Source organism: Anolis carolinensis, chromosome 2 (assembly GCF_035594765.1).
Source record: "Anolis carolinensis isolate JA03-04 chromosome 2, rAnoCar3.1.pri, whole genome shotgun sequence".
Lineage (NCBI taxonomy): Eukaryota > Metazoa > Chordata > Lepidosauria > Squamata > Dactyloidae > Anolis > Anolis carolinensis.
The window spans coordinates 165613121-165628084 of NC_085842.1; the positions used below are offsets into that span (position 1 = coordinate 165613121).

Here is a 14964-nt window from a genome sequence, read left to right on the forward strand (position 1 = left end):
CCCCATATTTGGAAACATGAAATGCTCCAAAATTATTCCCTTGGATGGCTGAGATAGTGACATCTTTGCTTTCTGGATGTTCAATGTACACAGACTGTTTAATGTGCAATATCTTCTCTATGTCAAAGTATGTTTGTTGGTTTGTACCACAAAGGTATCTAAATGGCTTGATGAAGCTGGACTGCATTTGGCACACATACCTTTCATTATCCAACTTAAAAGAGGTTTTAACATTGACCCCGTTGGGGGCAAGTTATTATTTATTTACAGAATTTATACTCTGCCCTCTCACCCCGAAGGGGACTCACAGTGGCTTTACAGAACACATATACGGCAAACATTCGATGCTGATTATGCAATTAACAAAGACAACACAGAAGAGGTGAAAACGGTTTTTCCCATCTTATTTCCAGCATCTTAGAGGCTGTGCTCGACTCTGGCTGTCTGGGGGGTGGGGGTTGCTGTCGCTCCATTTTCCATGCCGAAGAGCTTCCTCCTCCCAATCAATGCCCTTAAGGGTGCCTTTATAACCTCCCTGCTAAAAGCAGTTCTTATTTATCTACTCACTTTTCTGCGTTTGACCTGCTAGGTGGGCAGGTGAGCTGGGGCTAATGGCGGGTGCTCACCCCCAACCCACAATCCTTTCAATCAGCAAGATCTTTCTGCAGCACAGTGGTTTAGCTTGCTGTGCTAAGCCTGGCCCCTAGGATGGGAAATTCACTCCTGAAAGAGTTATCATGGGGAAAAGGTGAACCCACTGGAGCTTTGTTTCCATGACAAACCAATTTTGTTCAAAATCGTTATCCCAGGGAGAGAGCGTGAAGGAGAATATTCTGAACAGGAGCACAGAAAGAAAAACAATACCCTTTCCTATGCCACACACACACACACACACATATATACAGAGACAGAGTTGGAGTTACACTTAAGAGTTACACTTGTGTTGTCGCAGGCTTTCATGGCCAGAATCACTGGGTTGCTGTGAGTTTTCCGGGCTGTATGGCCATGTTCCAGAGGTTGTGACCTCACAACTTCTGAGGATACATGCCATAGGTGTGAGCGAAAGGTCAGGAGAGAATGCTTCTGGAACATGGCCATATTGCCTAGAAAACTCATAGCAACCGAGAACTTATCTTGATTCTAACATGGGGACTGCCTTATATAAAAATAAATTAATTTCACGTTTAGCCTACAATCCCATCTCCAAAATATCTCGTTCTGAATAAGCAAATATTCCAAAATTTGCTGAAAAAAAACCATATCCAGAACACTTGTGTTCCCCAGTATTTCAGATAAGGAAGATTTAAGCTACAAAGCAGGCCAACTCCATTAAACTCCAGAAGTTCCATCCTTTAGGACCCCAGTATCTGCAGTTTAGCAATGCAGCCTACCTGAATTCATTTATGACGGACCTACGATGATGTGCAATTAACGTTTAATTGCCTTTTGGGCTTCGCATCATTTCGTCTTGGATCTCACTTTAAGAGAAAGCCATAGGATGCATCTACACCAGGCATAGGCTAACTTGGGCCCTTCGGGTGTTTTGGACTCCAACTCCCACCATTCCTAACACCCTCAGTCCCTTTCCTTTTCCCCCTCAGCCACTTAAGCGGCTGAGGGGGAAAAGGATGGGGCCTGAGGCTGTTAGGAATGCTGGGAGTTGGAGTCCAAAACACCCGAAGGGCCCAAGTTGGCCCATGCCTGGCCTACACTATAGAATTCATGCAGTTTGATACCACTTTAGCTGTTCAATGCTATGGAATCGTGGGAGTGGTAGTTTGGCAAGGACTTTAGCCTTCTCCGCCTCACTGAACTGCAACTCTCCATGATTCCATAGCATTGAGCCATGGAAGTTACAAGTGGTGTTAAGCTGGATCCAGTCTACAGGGTAAAAGAGATGCCACCTTCAGAGCATGCCCGTAACAAACATGGCCGCCCCGCACAGGCCGAAGAGAGAGCCGCTCTTCCCGACTTCATTGGGTTGCCTCTATGGCAAAGCGGAAATGGGTGGGGACTTGTCATGCGTTTGTCTCCTCGTCATCCGGAAGTGATTCAGCTTTTGGTCGGGCTTCGGAGATGGATGCTGTAAGGAGGCCGCAGTCGTGGTAAGCGTCGAGAACGGTGAAACAGTGGGGCAAATAGGCTTTCTAAGCGCCGCAGAAGTGGGTTAAAAATAGGCAGCTTGATTCAGTTGGGGCGGGTGGGAAGCGCATGCGCAACCGGAGACTCCGGAGTGTGTGGTAGGACGGCGCATGCGTACCTTTCCCGTCCCTTTAGGGCCGTTACGGCGAAACTTTAGCAAGATAGTGCGCATGCGCGGGCTGTACGGTGCAGTTGGCGTCTAGTCCGTTGTTACTACCTTTGTGTTCTGCCTTCCCCCCGAAGAACTGAAAGCAAGGGGTTGGGCTAAATGGCCCATATTGGTCTCTTTCAACTCTATTATTCTGTGATTCAGTATAGGAAATTTTTCAGCGCTGGTTTTAATCTTCAAAACAAACCTGTGAGGTAGGTTATGGGTAGAGACAGGCCACCCCAGGATGCGCCTACACTGTAGAATTAATGCACATCGGTACTACTTTAGCTGCTATGGTTCAGTGCTATGCAATCAGGGAGTTGTAGTTTGCTGAGGCCCCAGTTCCCTTTGGCAGACTTTGTAAAACTATATCTCCCGTGATTCTATTATCATTGAGCCTATGCAATTAAAGTGGTGTCAAATTAATTGCATTAATTCTGATACATAGGCAGACAAGGCTGACATGGAAGATATTCCTAATGTAACCTCAAACCTGTATGGGCACAGAAACAGCCTGATCAAAAGTTATTTTAGCAAAACTTTATTCATAGAATCACGTCTTACTGGATTTAGTTTTGTCTTCAAGGATGTTTAATGTCTTCATAAAGGGAAAGTCAATTTTAAGGTGGTGAATATATACACACACAGGCAGTCCCCAAGTTACAAACATCTGCCTTACAAACAATATGTAGTTAAGAACAGGCGTGAGATGACAAGAAGTGAGAGAAATCTACTCCTTGGAAGGGAAATTCACTCCTTGAAGAGTTATCATGGGGAAAAGGCATCTCCACTGAAGCTTTTTCACCACTCCTTGTTTCCAAAACAAGCCAAATTTTTCAAAATCCAATTCTCACAAGGACAAAAAGCGAGGTGAAATCTTCTGAACACAGGCACAGACAGCAAGACAAGCACAACAGGGGTGTGTTAACCCTTCCTCATGCTAATATATATATTTGGGTGGAGTTTACACTTAAAAATTAACTGTTCCAACTTACAAACAAATGCAACTTAAGAACAAACCTACAGAACCTATGTTGTTTGTAACTTGAAGACTACCTATAGTAAGGTAAAGGTTTCCCCGTGACATTAAGTCTAGTCATGTCTGGGAGTTGGTGGTCATCTCCATGTACTCATCCTTAACCCACTTTTACTGCTACCTACCCATCTACAGGAGAGCACAGTGGGTTACACTGTTGAGCTGCTGAACTTGCTGATCAAAAGGTCAGTGGTTTGAATCTGGGGAGTGAGGTGAGCTCCTGCTGTTAGCACCAGCTTCTACCAACCTAACAGTTCGAAAACATGCAAATGTGAGTAGATCAACAGGTACCGGCTCTTCTGAGCTGAAGATGTGGTGTTGTCCGTAGACGCCTCCAAGGTCACATCAGTATGACTACATGGAGTGCCGTTACCTTCCCGCCTGAGCGGTACCTATTGATCTACTCAAATTTGCATGTTTTCAGAATGTTAGCTTGGCAGAAGCTGGGACTAACAGTAGGAGCTCACCCTACTCCCCGGATTCGAACCGCTGGCCTTTTGATCGGCAAGTTCAGCAACTCAGTGGTTTAACCCATTGTGGCCTCCTGTAGATGGGTACCTACCCAGCAGTAAAAGTGGGGTCAGGGTGAGTACAGGTAGATTTGCTTAGTAATAGGGTTTTTTTTTGTAAGGCAGGTGTAATGAGGTTAGGTTTATGTCAGATAGTACTATTTATTCTTTCTTTTCTGCTTACCTATATCTTGCTATTTGTGTTGTTTCTGTATATTTTCTGCTATGTATGTGTTTATGTATTTAATAAATTTAATAAAATATGTTTCAAGCATCAGCATGAACTCTCTCCTCCCAGTGAAACTGTCCAAAAATTAGGGATGTGGTGCCTCTACTCAGCTAATGACTCCTAATTCTTTTTCATTTGATTAGGTGAGTGCTGAATTGGCGCCTGGGATCAGTGATGGACTGGATGTGGGCCAATAAAGCGAAGCTCAATCCTAACAAGACTGAGGTCCTGTTGGTGAGTGGTCCATTTGATTTGAGAGACAGAGTACAGCCTCTTGCAATCAGTTACATTATCCCCAGAATGATCAGGCCATTATTTTGTTGCTGACCCAGCCTTGTCCCTGGAGACATCCCATTGTAGATAGGGATTTTTTCTCTGCAGCTACGATTGGTGTGACAGCTCTAAGATCTCTTCTACACTGCCATATAGAATCCAGATTATCTGCTTTGAACTGGATTATATGCCAGTGTAGACTCATATAATCCAGTTCAAAGCAGATAATGAGTCTGAGTGAGAGGATCTACCTTAGCAAAACTTGTGTATTGTTATCCCAATACCCCCATGCATATGGGATATATTGAGCATGGTGATCAGATCATGCTATGAATAAGGCCTTCTCGCGGACCACCCTGAGAATTTCAGGGGGGCAGGGCGGCTGAAGCCCCTCAAGCCCCCCCCCCCCCCCCCGGTACATGCCTACTTGCAATTAACAGAAGGGTTTAATTTTTCAAGATCAATCCATAAATATTGTGTGAAACATTAGAAACATTTTCTCGGATGTATCCAATATCATTTATATAAAGTTGATCAAACCTACATTAATGTTGTATCAAAGACTTTTTCTATATTCTTTCCCTGACAGACGTGTTGGATCCTAGACTGATGGCGTCAGGCACAGCGAGCCGCTCTGAAGACGAAGAGTCTCTGGCTGGACAGAAAAGGAGCTCCTCACAGGTTTCTGGTGCCATTCCAAAACGGCGCAGTTCTTCCAGGTAACCATTTGGTTCTGTTAGTGAACAATCTAGGGGGAAAGGGGGAAGTTTATGTCTGAGCATCCCTCTTGGAGAGTGGAGCCTTTGAATTGGATATGTTGCTTGCTTGTTCTTTTTATCTAGAAATTAAGAGCTACAGTCTGGTGCCTTTCATTTGCAAAAGTGGTATTTTGAGAGGAGAACCTGAATATAATAAAATCTATATTTATTCTTTTAGAACATCTGAAGCAGTGATATACATTCTTGTATCTACTTTTCGTAGATGAGAGCATCATATTCTGAAATTCTCGACAGAGTTTGTAGCATGCTTTAGACAGTACACTTTAAGGGGAAGAAATGAATTAAGCCAAAATGCTTCCTTCATCTAATTTGTAAAAGCAACCCCAAACCTGGGATTATATAAATAATGCAGACCTGATGCTAGTTGAATTAGAAATTAGAGAACCAGGTGCTGCTTTCAGAGCTATGACATGCTACCTGAGTAATTTTACATACAGACCAGGATGTTTGGTTGGTTGGTGGCTTTTTTTAGCAAACTCTTTCAAGTGAAGTGATCGTTCTGAATGCCTTCATAGGCTTTTGCTTTTAGGAAATTCCATTAACTTCCATTGATGTTGATATTGTTTGCACCCGTGCTGTGGTGGCAGAATAACTACTTTTAATAGAATATGGTAATGTGGATCTTCACTGTTCCAGGTTCATCAAGCGGAAGAAGTTTGATGATGAATTGGTAGAGAGCAGCCTGGCCAAATCATCCAGCCGGGCCAAGGGCCCTAGTGGGGTGGAACCTGGGCGCTGCTCAGGCAGTGAGCCTTCTTCCAGTGAGAAGAAAAAGGTGGGTTGTGTGACAGCCCCTGTGATGGCTAAGAGCCAGCAGGATCTCTCTTTTACCAGGAGATCTAAAGGTCATGCTTTAAAAACCTTCCTAGAATTCAACAGTGGCCTCCTTTTGTTGTTGTAGATGCCACTCTATAATCTTGCAATGAAATGTGCACTTGCCAATTTGTGACAAAGGTCTCTGTTGCCTTTTGGTTGTCCTTTCTCCTGAGTCTGTTGCTACCATCTATATGATGATCTCTCTGCCTCCTCAGGTGTCCAAATCCATCTCTACACCTGTTACTCCGAGCCCAGCTCCAAATCCTAGCCTCGCTAAACGGATGAAGAAAAGCAAGCAGCCCTTGCAGGTCACCAAAGATTTGGGCCGCTGGAAACCCACCGATGATCTCCTGCTCATCAATGCTGTCCTTCAGGTAGTGGAATGTGATTAGATTAGGGAGAAAGACATTTTTTAAAAAATTGATCAGGAAGTATTTTTGAATAACTTATGTGCCATTTTCTCCTTGAGTGAAGTACTTTGCATGAGACTAACAAGCAGTGTCCTCTCTCTATTTATTTAACTATGTCGTAGCTTGAAACCCTTCTTTTTGGTAATATGTTCCATCAGTTTTAGCTTGATGAAATTTCTAGTCCTGCAATATCTGAAGAATCCTGGTGTGGTCAGGACTGTAGCAAATGGAGCATTGGTCTGACTTCGTAGATGGTAGCTTCCGTATGTTCTCTCCATCCTTTGCTTGCCTTCCTTGCAATGTAACAGTATCTCCTCCTTATCCTCCACTGTATTAAACTCTTGAATATAAAAAGCGTTGAAGTTAAAAGTATGCTGGCGCCTTTTTTTACAGGCTATTTTTCCAAAGTCAGAACATATCTTATTTGCTTACCCCCTTAAATGGGCATCTCTTGTATTTGTCTCAGTGAAGTTTATGGATTGTTGTGCTATTTCTGCATGTTAGGAAAGAAGGGGGGCATTCTCATTTTCTCTCCTTCCTCTTTCCCTGCAGACAAATGACTTGACCTCTGTGCACCTGGGGGTGAAGTTCAGCTGTCGCTTCAACTTGAGAGAAATCCAAGAGAGATGGTATGCTCTGCTCTACGACCCTGTGATCTCCAAGTAAGTCCTCTTGTTACCAAAAAGTGCCATGGGAAAAGTGGGGATTGAACTGGTTCTTGACCCCTCATAGCCTAAGTTTTCCCAAGGTGATGTCTTGTTTCCAAGGACAGGGAAGTGTCAAAATGTTTCCTTCTCAATCTAATAGCAGTGAGCTGTCTCCTGCAGAGAAATAGCAACAGATCAGCCTGTAGTGGGAAACAAATTCTTTAATATTAAAAGAGGAATTTACATGTATCTTATGTTCAAAACCAAGGAGACTTAATGTTTTTATGTTGGTGTCATTTTAAAATGTCAGTGGAGTTTATTTTCGAGTACATTCTGATAGGAAGGGATGAACGCGGACTAGAATGTTGCAAAGCCTATAGTGTTTGTCTTTTGTTTTCTCCATTTTGGTATCACTTTGCAGAGGCAATTAAGGTCTGTTAAGGATGTATTTCTTCTGCTGGAGACTCTGTAAAACGTACTGTATTTCTTCAATTCTAAGACTCACTTTTTTCCTAGAGAAACATCTCTAAAAATGGGGTGCATGGGTGTATCTTATGTATTTTTGTTGTTGTTGACGATTGTTCTGAAATTACAATGCATCTTACAATCATTCTTGTCTTATAATTTCAGAAATACATATTCCCTTATTCTTTATCAAGGTTGGATAAGAGGGAGACTTCCTTTGTCTTTCATAACTGCATGATTGATAGATGGCTTGGAGATCCCTTTTGCTTTCCTCATTACTAGCTCTACAGCAAGAAATGCTGAGCTGCCCAGAGCTTTTATGCATACTTGAAAGTAATGCACTGGGACAATTCTGCCCTTTTCTCTTTTTTCAGGCTCTCCTGCCAGGCCATGCGGCAGTTGCATCCTGAAGCCATTGCCTCTATTCAGAGCAAAGTACTTTTCAGCAAAGCAGAAGAGCAGCTGCTGAGCAAAGTAGGATCGGTAAGAAACAAAAACTGGTTATTTGAAAATCCAGCCCTGTTTATTTAAAATAATATACACCAGGGGGTTTCACTTTCTCCCTTCTTTTTTCTAATATGTACATATATTCCCAAGAGAAATGAACAGGCAGTTGTATGTTTTGTGTGGTTGCTTATAAATTTCACTCTCATGGTCTTCCAAGAGAACATAAGTTGACTATTCTAGAATTGCATTTATATCTGACCCTAAGATTCCTTTTAACAAAAATTAACATATTGAGTAGCCCTTATAATAAAGGGGTTATTTGTGCTTGATGCTCTCCTCCCTCTCTGTCCCAGACCAGCCAGCCCACCCTGGATATCTTCCAAGACCTGCTGCACAAACACCCAGAGGTTTTCTACCCCTCTCGCACAGCCAAGGTGCTCCAGACACATTGGCAACTCATGAAGCAGTATTATCTCCTGGATGATCAGACAGGTAAAGCCAAACATCCCACTTTCCTCGCAGCTGCAGAAGTTGAGGCTTGTGCTAGGAGTCTAATCTGCCCTTTCCTTCTCTCGTCACTTGCAGTTCAGCCACTGCCCAAAGGGGACCAAGTGCTCAACTTCTCTGATGCTGAAGACATGATAGACGACAGCAAACTGAAGTAAGTGGAAGGGAATCATAGAATCATAGCATCCTAGATTTGGAAGAGATCTCACGGGCCATCCAGTCCAACCCCCTGCCAAGAAGCAGGAAAATCGCATTCAAAACACCCCCCACAGATGACTATCCAGCCTTTGCTTAAAAGCGTCCAAAGAAGGCGCCTCCACCACATTCCGGGGCAGGGAGTTCCACTGCTGAACAGCACTCACAGTTGGAAGTTCTTCCTAATAGAAAGAAGTACATTGTCAGAATAGAGCCGTACAAAAAGGGGATCTTGCTTTATATTCAGGTAGGGTCAACATAATTGGCTCAAGAAGTCATGAAAAGAGCAATTTTTGTATAAATCAGCTGAAGAAAATACATGTTTGGGAAAAATCATATGCCAGTTTCAATCTGCTATTGCCTTTGCTGCCACTTTTTTATAGGTAGCAGCAGAAGCTGCTTCTATTGATGTATGTTTCTACTGTAATTTAATTATTAGTATTTACTTATTGTGTGTGTGAACATACAGCATGGTATAAATTTAAATAAACAGGAACCTAAGATCCTGTCTTTGTATTACGTCAACAATGGATATATCTATAGAGTAGTATTGTCTCAATTGATTGGCAGTGGCTTTCTAGGATTTAAAAGAAAGATTCTTTCCCAGTCCTAGCTAGAAATGCCATTGAACATGGAACTGTTGACATATGAAGCAGATTGTCTGCCCCGGAGCTATAGCTTTTCCTCACTATCCTAATTAAACATAGGTTACTGTGCCTTGATGTTACTGGACTAATTATCTTGATTAATAGTACTAAGTGAAATTATTTTTGTTCCTGGGTTATAAATGTCATTTCCTAATTGGTTATATCATAAAAACTTGGGAAAAGTTTATTAAACTGCAAAAACTTTTTTTTTGCGGAACAGCCTGTAGCACTTTTTGCTATAGTTTTCCAGTGAATATCTTGTCAAGTCTCAAATAATGAAACATAGTTTGTGGCAACCACAAAAACAAAGTTTCTACTTTTAAAATAAGTACTACACAGTTAAACAGGAAATAACATTTTAAAACCAGTAACATATATTTTTTCAAATTGTGTTACATAGTGTAATCACATAACCTTATTTAAGGTTTACAGTGACAATCAGGCCTGTCACTGCTAGTCCCATTGGGCCAATTTGAAAACTAAAGATTGATACTGAAAGTTACCCACTGTTTCTTGAGAGAGGACATATTTGTATTTCGGCTTTGCAAACCTCTGCTTGATACCAGTTATTTGCTAGGATCTGCAATGAATTTAATTGTCAGCATTCTGTGCCTAGCAACTTGTTCCAACGGAACACCCCAGTTGGAAACATCAATGTTAAACACTATTGTAGTTACTACACCGCACACTTGGCAGAGTCCTCATCAAGTCAGCGCTCTTTGATGAATTTGTATCTGTAGATCCTACTTTTCACAGCAAAGTAAGACAATGCAGATGCAAAATGAGTAACAGCACAGATGGAGTCAGTTTAGAATCGTAAGGCTTATCTAAGCCCTTGCTGCTCTCTCTTTCTTCCTGCAGAGATGTACGAGATGAGGTCTTGGAGCATGGTGAGTTGGATTCCACTTGTTTTCACCTGGTTCCATGTAACAGAAAGACACCCTTTCCCCAAATAGCTCTGTTCCTGCACAGCTCTATGCAATAGGCTGTTATATTCCTGTCCCAGAGGGCCAGCTTTTGAACATAATGCAAAGAAATTATGAAGATGAGAATTACTATTAGGAATTCAAATCTCTGTTGGGAATTATGAACAAAAAGCAACACTGATCCTTAAATACTCCATATGAAAGGAAACAACATCCTCCTTTAACTCACAATATTTCTGTGTAATAACGCTGTTCTAAGGGCACTTAGCTTATGCTCAGCTGTAGCTTATCTCATCTTTCCTTTGAATACCTTTTCAACACACCTGCTGCCTTTCTCCTGGCAGAGTTGACCGTGGCAGACCGAAGACAGAAGCGTGAAATCCGCCAGTTGGAGCAAGAGCTACACAAATGGCAGGTTCTGGTGGACAGTATAACTGGTGAGAGAGGTTCAAAAAGGTCTCTTCTGATGGAAGCGCCAAAGTGAGGGGCTTTTGGGTGGGAAATAGGGGGAGAGGCTTTGCCCAAAGATCTTCCCTTGAGTTTGATGGCATGGACAAAGAAGTCACCCCCAATATACCTGGTCTCTAGAAGGAAAGCTTTCACTTTCTTCCAAAGGCCTCTTTTGTCGTAACTGTTCCTTTCTCCTTTCCTCCAAGGAATGAGCTCCCCTGATTTTGACAACCAGACATTGGCTGTGCTGCGTGGAAGGATGGTGCGTTACCTCATGCGCTCTCGGGAGGTGGGTTCAATCTTATGTTGATTTCCTTTAGGGTCAGACAGCATTGATCATTTCTTTATATAGAAGGTTAGAATTTGAATTCTTAAAAGTCCTCGGCTACAATCCTGGTAGGCATATTCATAGACCTTTCCCCTTTGGCTTTTATTTATTTGCGACATTCATATCCCAGCCTTCTCACCCCGGAGGGGACTCAGGGCGGTTTACAAGTATATATATATATATATATGTGTGTGTGTGTGTGTGTGTGTGTGTGTGTGTGTGTGTGTGTATATATATATATACACACACACACACATATACACAAAATATATTATATGACTATATTGCAATATTATTAGTAATATTGCATGTAATATAAATATACAATTATAACAGTGAATTATAATTATTATTACATTGTATTACATCATAATATTAATATCACATATATATATATACAATATATTATAATATTAGTATAGTATATATAGTATAGCTTTTCCACATGTTGTTATAACCCACAACTGGAGTGGATTTAATTTCCATTGTTACCACTTGGTGTAGACAAAGTGCTGTGCTGTGAAGGTGCTAAACGTTTTGATGAAGCATTAAAAAACCCAAAACAGGCCCATGTCAGTACCATCCACATCACTCCCTTGTTGAAACACAATCAAATGTAGCAAATGCAAAGAGGTGAATAGTTTGGCAGGGCAGTGCATTTACAATAGTATTTACTTTGATGTATTTTTACAGGTTGACCTTTCCTTGAACACAGAATACCTTTAAATATTCAGTGTGTATATAAGCTGCTTTGGAGCCAAATCTCTCTATAAAAGGACAGATTTAATCCACATTTAATCCAGAGAGGTAGCAGTAACTTTTTATTGAATCTATCAGAATTGATAGAAGTCAGAATTGTGTGTGCTAATAGCTCTTGCTCGTGACACGGTCTTTAGTGCAGATTCAGATATCCTTGGGAAAAACTAGACTTCACTTATTTTTAAATGGGTTTTCTAGCAAAGCCATACAGAGATACCTTTATCTACCCCCCCCCCCAAAAATCACAAGATTGTCTTTTGTAAGTAATGGCAACATAAGAATCAATTTTAGAATACAATGTTAATGCAGAATAAGAAAGGTTGTGTATGTATTTGTCTCCTTAATTTTGATTGCTGAATTGTAATTTTATCAGAGCAAAATGACGGTTCTCTTAATAGACAGTGTACATAGTCTTGCTCATCTCCTCTTCCAGATCACACTTGGTAGAGCCACCAAAGACAATCAGATTGATGTGGATCTAGCATTGGAGGGGCCGGCCTGGAAAATATCCCGTAAGCAAGGTAAAGTATAGAGAATGGAAAACTGGCTGTGAATGGTTGGAGTGGTTGGCAGCCAGTAGTGAGTTTTCATTACACAAGCTGTGTTAAGATGTGAAGCAGAGCGAGAAGCCAGACCCATGTTCTGATTTCTCTGTGGTTTCTGTTAGAAGGGTTGTTTCATGCTGTTCAATTGTTGGACATAAGAGATCTTTAAGGAATTCACTGGAATTTTCCAAACTCCAGTCAACTTCCCTTCCCTAGTATCACAAAAGCAGCACATGAAAAATCCAAATGCAGTAGCATTTTCCTGCTTGGCTGTTCTTTAAGAATTCATTGCCTTGGCAATAGTTAAGTTGAGCCTTTCAGCCTTAGCCATTTAATAAAAAGCAATTAAAATGGGTGGACAATGTCCAGGGGCCACAAGGTGCTCACCTCTCTCACCAGACCTTGGAGGGCCACATTGCCCACACTGCCCAATATCCTATGCCTTTTTCCTGTTTTTTTACTTCAGAAGGCCCTTTGCCCCTTCTGGGATTGAGGAAGCTACAGGTCTTGTATGTTTTTAAATCTTTCCTGAATTGTTGAGTTCAGAACATGCCTTAAAAAAACCTGAAAGTGTCTTAGAACCTAGAAGTGGTTACTTCATTTTCCTTTGGAATGTTGTATTTCTCATCATCATCCCACGTGTGCTATATCCATAGGGGTCATCAAGCTGAAGAACAATGGTGACTTCTTCCTAGCCAATGAAGGCCGACGGCCCATTTATGTTGATGGGCGCCCTGTCCTCTGTGGAAACAAATGGAAGCTCAGCAACAACTCTGTGGTTGAGGTGAGCTTGAGAGAAAAAATGCCTGTGCTTATGTCTTGCACAGCTTATCATGTAACAAGATGAATTTGGTATCTGGAATATCTTCCTAGTTGACCCACCTCATGCTAGAAATATTTACTTGCACATAGTTCTGACTTTTGCAAAGAGATAGCTATACCTGTGTATTCTTCATTTAGGAAGTGATTGTAGGGTTTTTCACCTCTTCCTGGTATGACTCCAGTGCTGTGAGGCAGAAATCTACAATGGAGGGATCTTGGAGTCAATTCTGTACTGACAGCCTTCTGCCTGGGGAAGCATCAGAGTCCCTGTCATGGATACTTTAAATCTCTTGTGGGGTATGACCCTGAGGTAGCAGAGATCTGGTTAGAGCAGGATACTTAAAAGCTGGAGCTATTTTTTTCATCTTCTGATTTTGATCTGTTCCTGTTTTTTTTTTGTTTGTTCCATAGATTGCTAGTTTACGTTTTGTCTTTCTCATCAACCAAGACCTGATTGCGCTTATCAAAGCAGAGGCTGCCAAAATTGGCCAGCCCTGAAACTTGGATCATACCAAAGGGGTCAGTGGACCTGGAATGTGGATTTCCCTGCCCCTTTCCCTCTGCCAGCAGGGTTTATCATCACACTCTCTGCGGAAGATGCCACTTCATACAGTCTGCCTTTCCCTTGGCCAGGACTGAACCCTCTCAGTGGCCTTTTCTTTTGTGGATGACGAGGGGCTCTGCTTCGTCAGCAGGAAGGTGTATATGGGAAAGCCAAGACTGAACCAAGATCTCTAACTGACAGAAGCACCTTGTTGGATGTCCCCGAAGGAGCTTTGCTGTTCCTGCAAAGCTAATGGGCCTGTTGTGTGTGGTTTTCTATGGGACAACAGAGTGACTCGCTCTTCCATGGAGGATTCAGAGATGGGAAACTGGGGGAGGAGTAAGTGTCAAGTAAGCTAATAAAATAGTTAATATTCACTCCTCTCTTCTGTGTTTTATTGGTGCCTTCTTACAATATACCGTATTTCTGAGATGCCATTGATTGTAAGAGGCCCACGAATTTCAGTACCACCAGTGGAAAGAAAGCTTTATATATACAAAAAAGCACCTGCGATTCTAAAATGCACCCTGTTTTTCAAACTGTTGATATAGGGGGAAAGGTGTGTCTTAGAATGGATAAAATACAGTACAGTAATATCTTGCCAAATATGTTTTTGCTATTAATTTTTATGCTATTAATTTGAAGCAGAAACAGAAGTCCAACAGTGTATATTTTCTTCTGCAAGAGCATTGGCATTTTTGCTACAATATTGACTGATAGCTTTAACTTACCTTACCCATCTAACTTGACATTTACTTCAGAGAAGGAGATCATGAAAAGGATGCTTGCCCAAATCTATTTGGACCTGTAATCTGAATAGTGGAATCTGTATATATTAAAGTTGTTGATCCATGCATGGTCGCTGTCTAAAACCAAAAGACATACCAAACCTAAGATGCCTTAATATGGATCATGATATTGCCATCTTTTAGGCATCTAGCTGTTGGGTCAAGTATATTAGCTGGTTTTTTGGATCAACTACCTAGTTATGTAACTACTTTTGTAACTTAGCTAAGTTGCATTGTACAGTTCAGTTCCCTCGATTCTGCTTTCTTGGGCAGCTGCCACTGCAATTGACAGAGGCCTGCTGTCCTGTTGATCAGATTCAGCAATGACATTTCCACTCCCTGCTGCAAGTGGTCACCAGCACAAGCAGAACCAGGATGCCTAATTCCTCCTTCCACAGGAGGGGAGTGGAAATAGGCTACTGTATCCCATTCAGCAAGAGAAAATAACACCATTGGTAAGGCAAATTTGGGACCTTTCCCAATATCTACATATTTGCTACATCCTTGAATACATAGGAATTTTGAATACAAATAGGTCATAAATGAGTA

The 14964-nt window shown here is 41.7% G+C and overlaps 1 protein-coding gene across 2 annotated transcripts; it reads left to right on the forward strand.

Annotated features, from left to right (window-relative positions):
• The first annotated feature begins 1962 nt into the window (after positions 1–1962).
• mcrs1 (microspherule protein 1) lies at positions 1963–14004 on the forward strand. 2 transcript variants are annotated; one of them, XM_003223187.4, is made up of 15 exons: positions 1963–2105; positions 4211–4301; positions 4930–5059; positions 5756–5894; positions 6151–6309; positions 6898–7007; positions 7832–7940; positions 8258–8396; positions 8490–8565; positions 10115–10143; positions 10524–10616; positions 10836–10918; positions 12150–12237; positions 12918–13045; positions 13495–14004. In XM_003223187.4, the coding sequence occupies exons 3-15, from the start codon at positions 4950–4952 to the stop codon at positions 13579–13581; spliced, it is 1350 nt and encodes a 449-aa protein (XP_003223235.2). In that variant the 5' UTR covers positions 1963–2105; positions 4211–4301; positions 4930–4949; the 3' UTR covers positions 13582–14004. The 2 variants fall into 2 exon arrangements, with proteins under 2 accessions (XP_003223235.2, XP_062827093.1); XM_062971023.1 differs by lacking the exons at positions 1963–2105; positions 4211–4301; positions 5756–5894 and having other exon boundaries at positions 4929–5059.
• Positions 14005–14964: the final 960 nt, after the last annotated feature.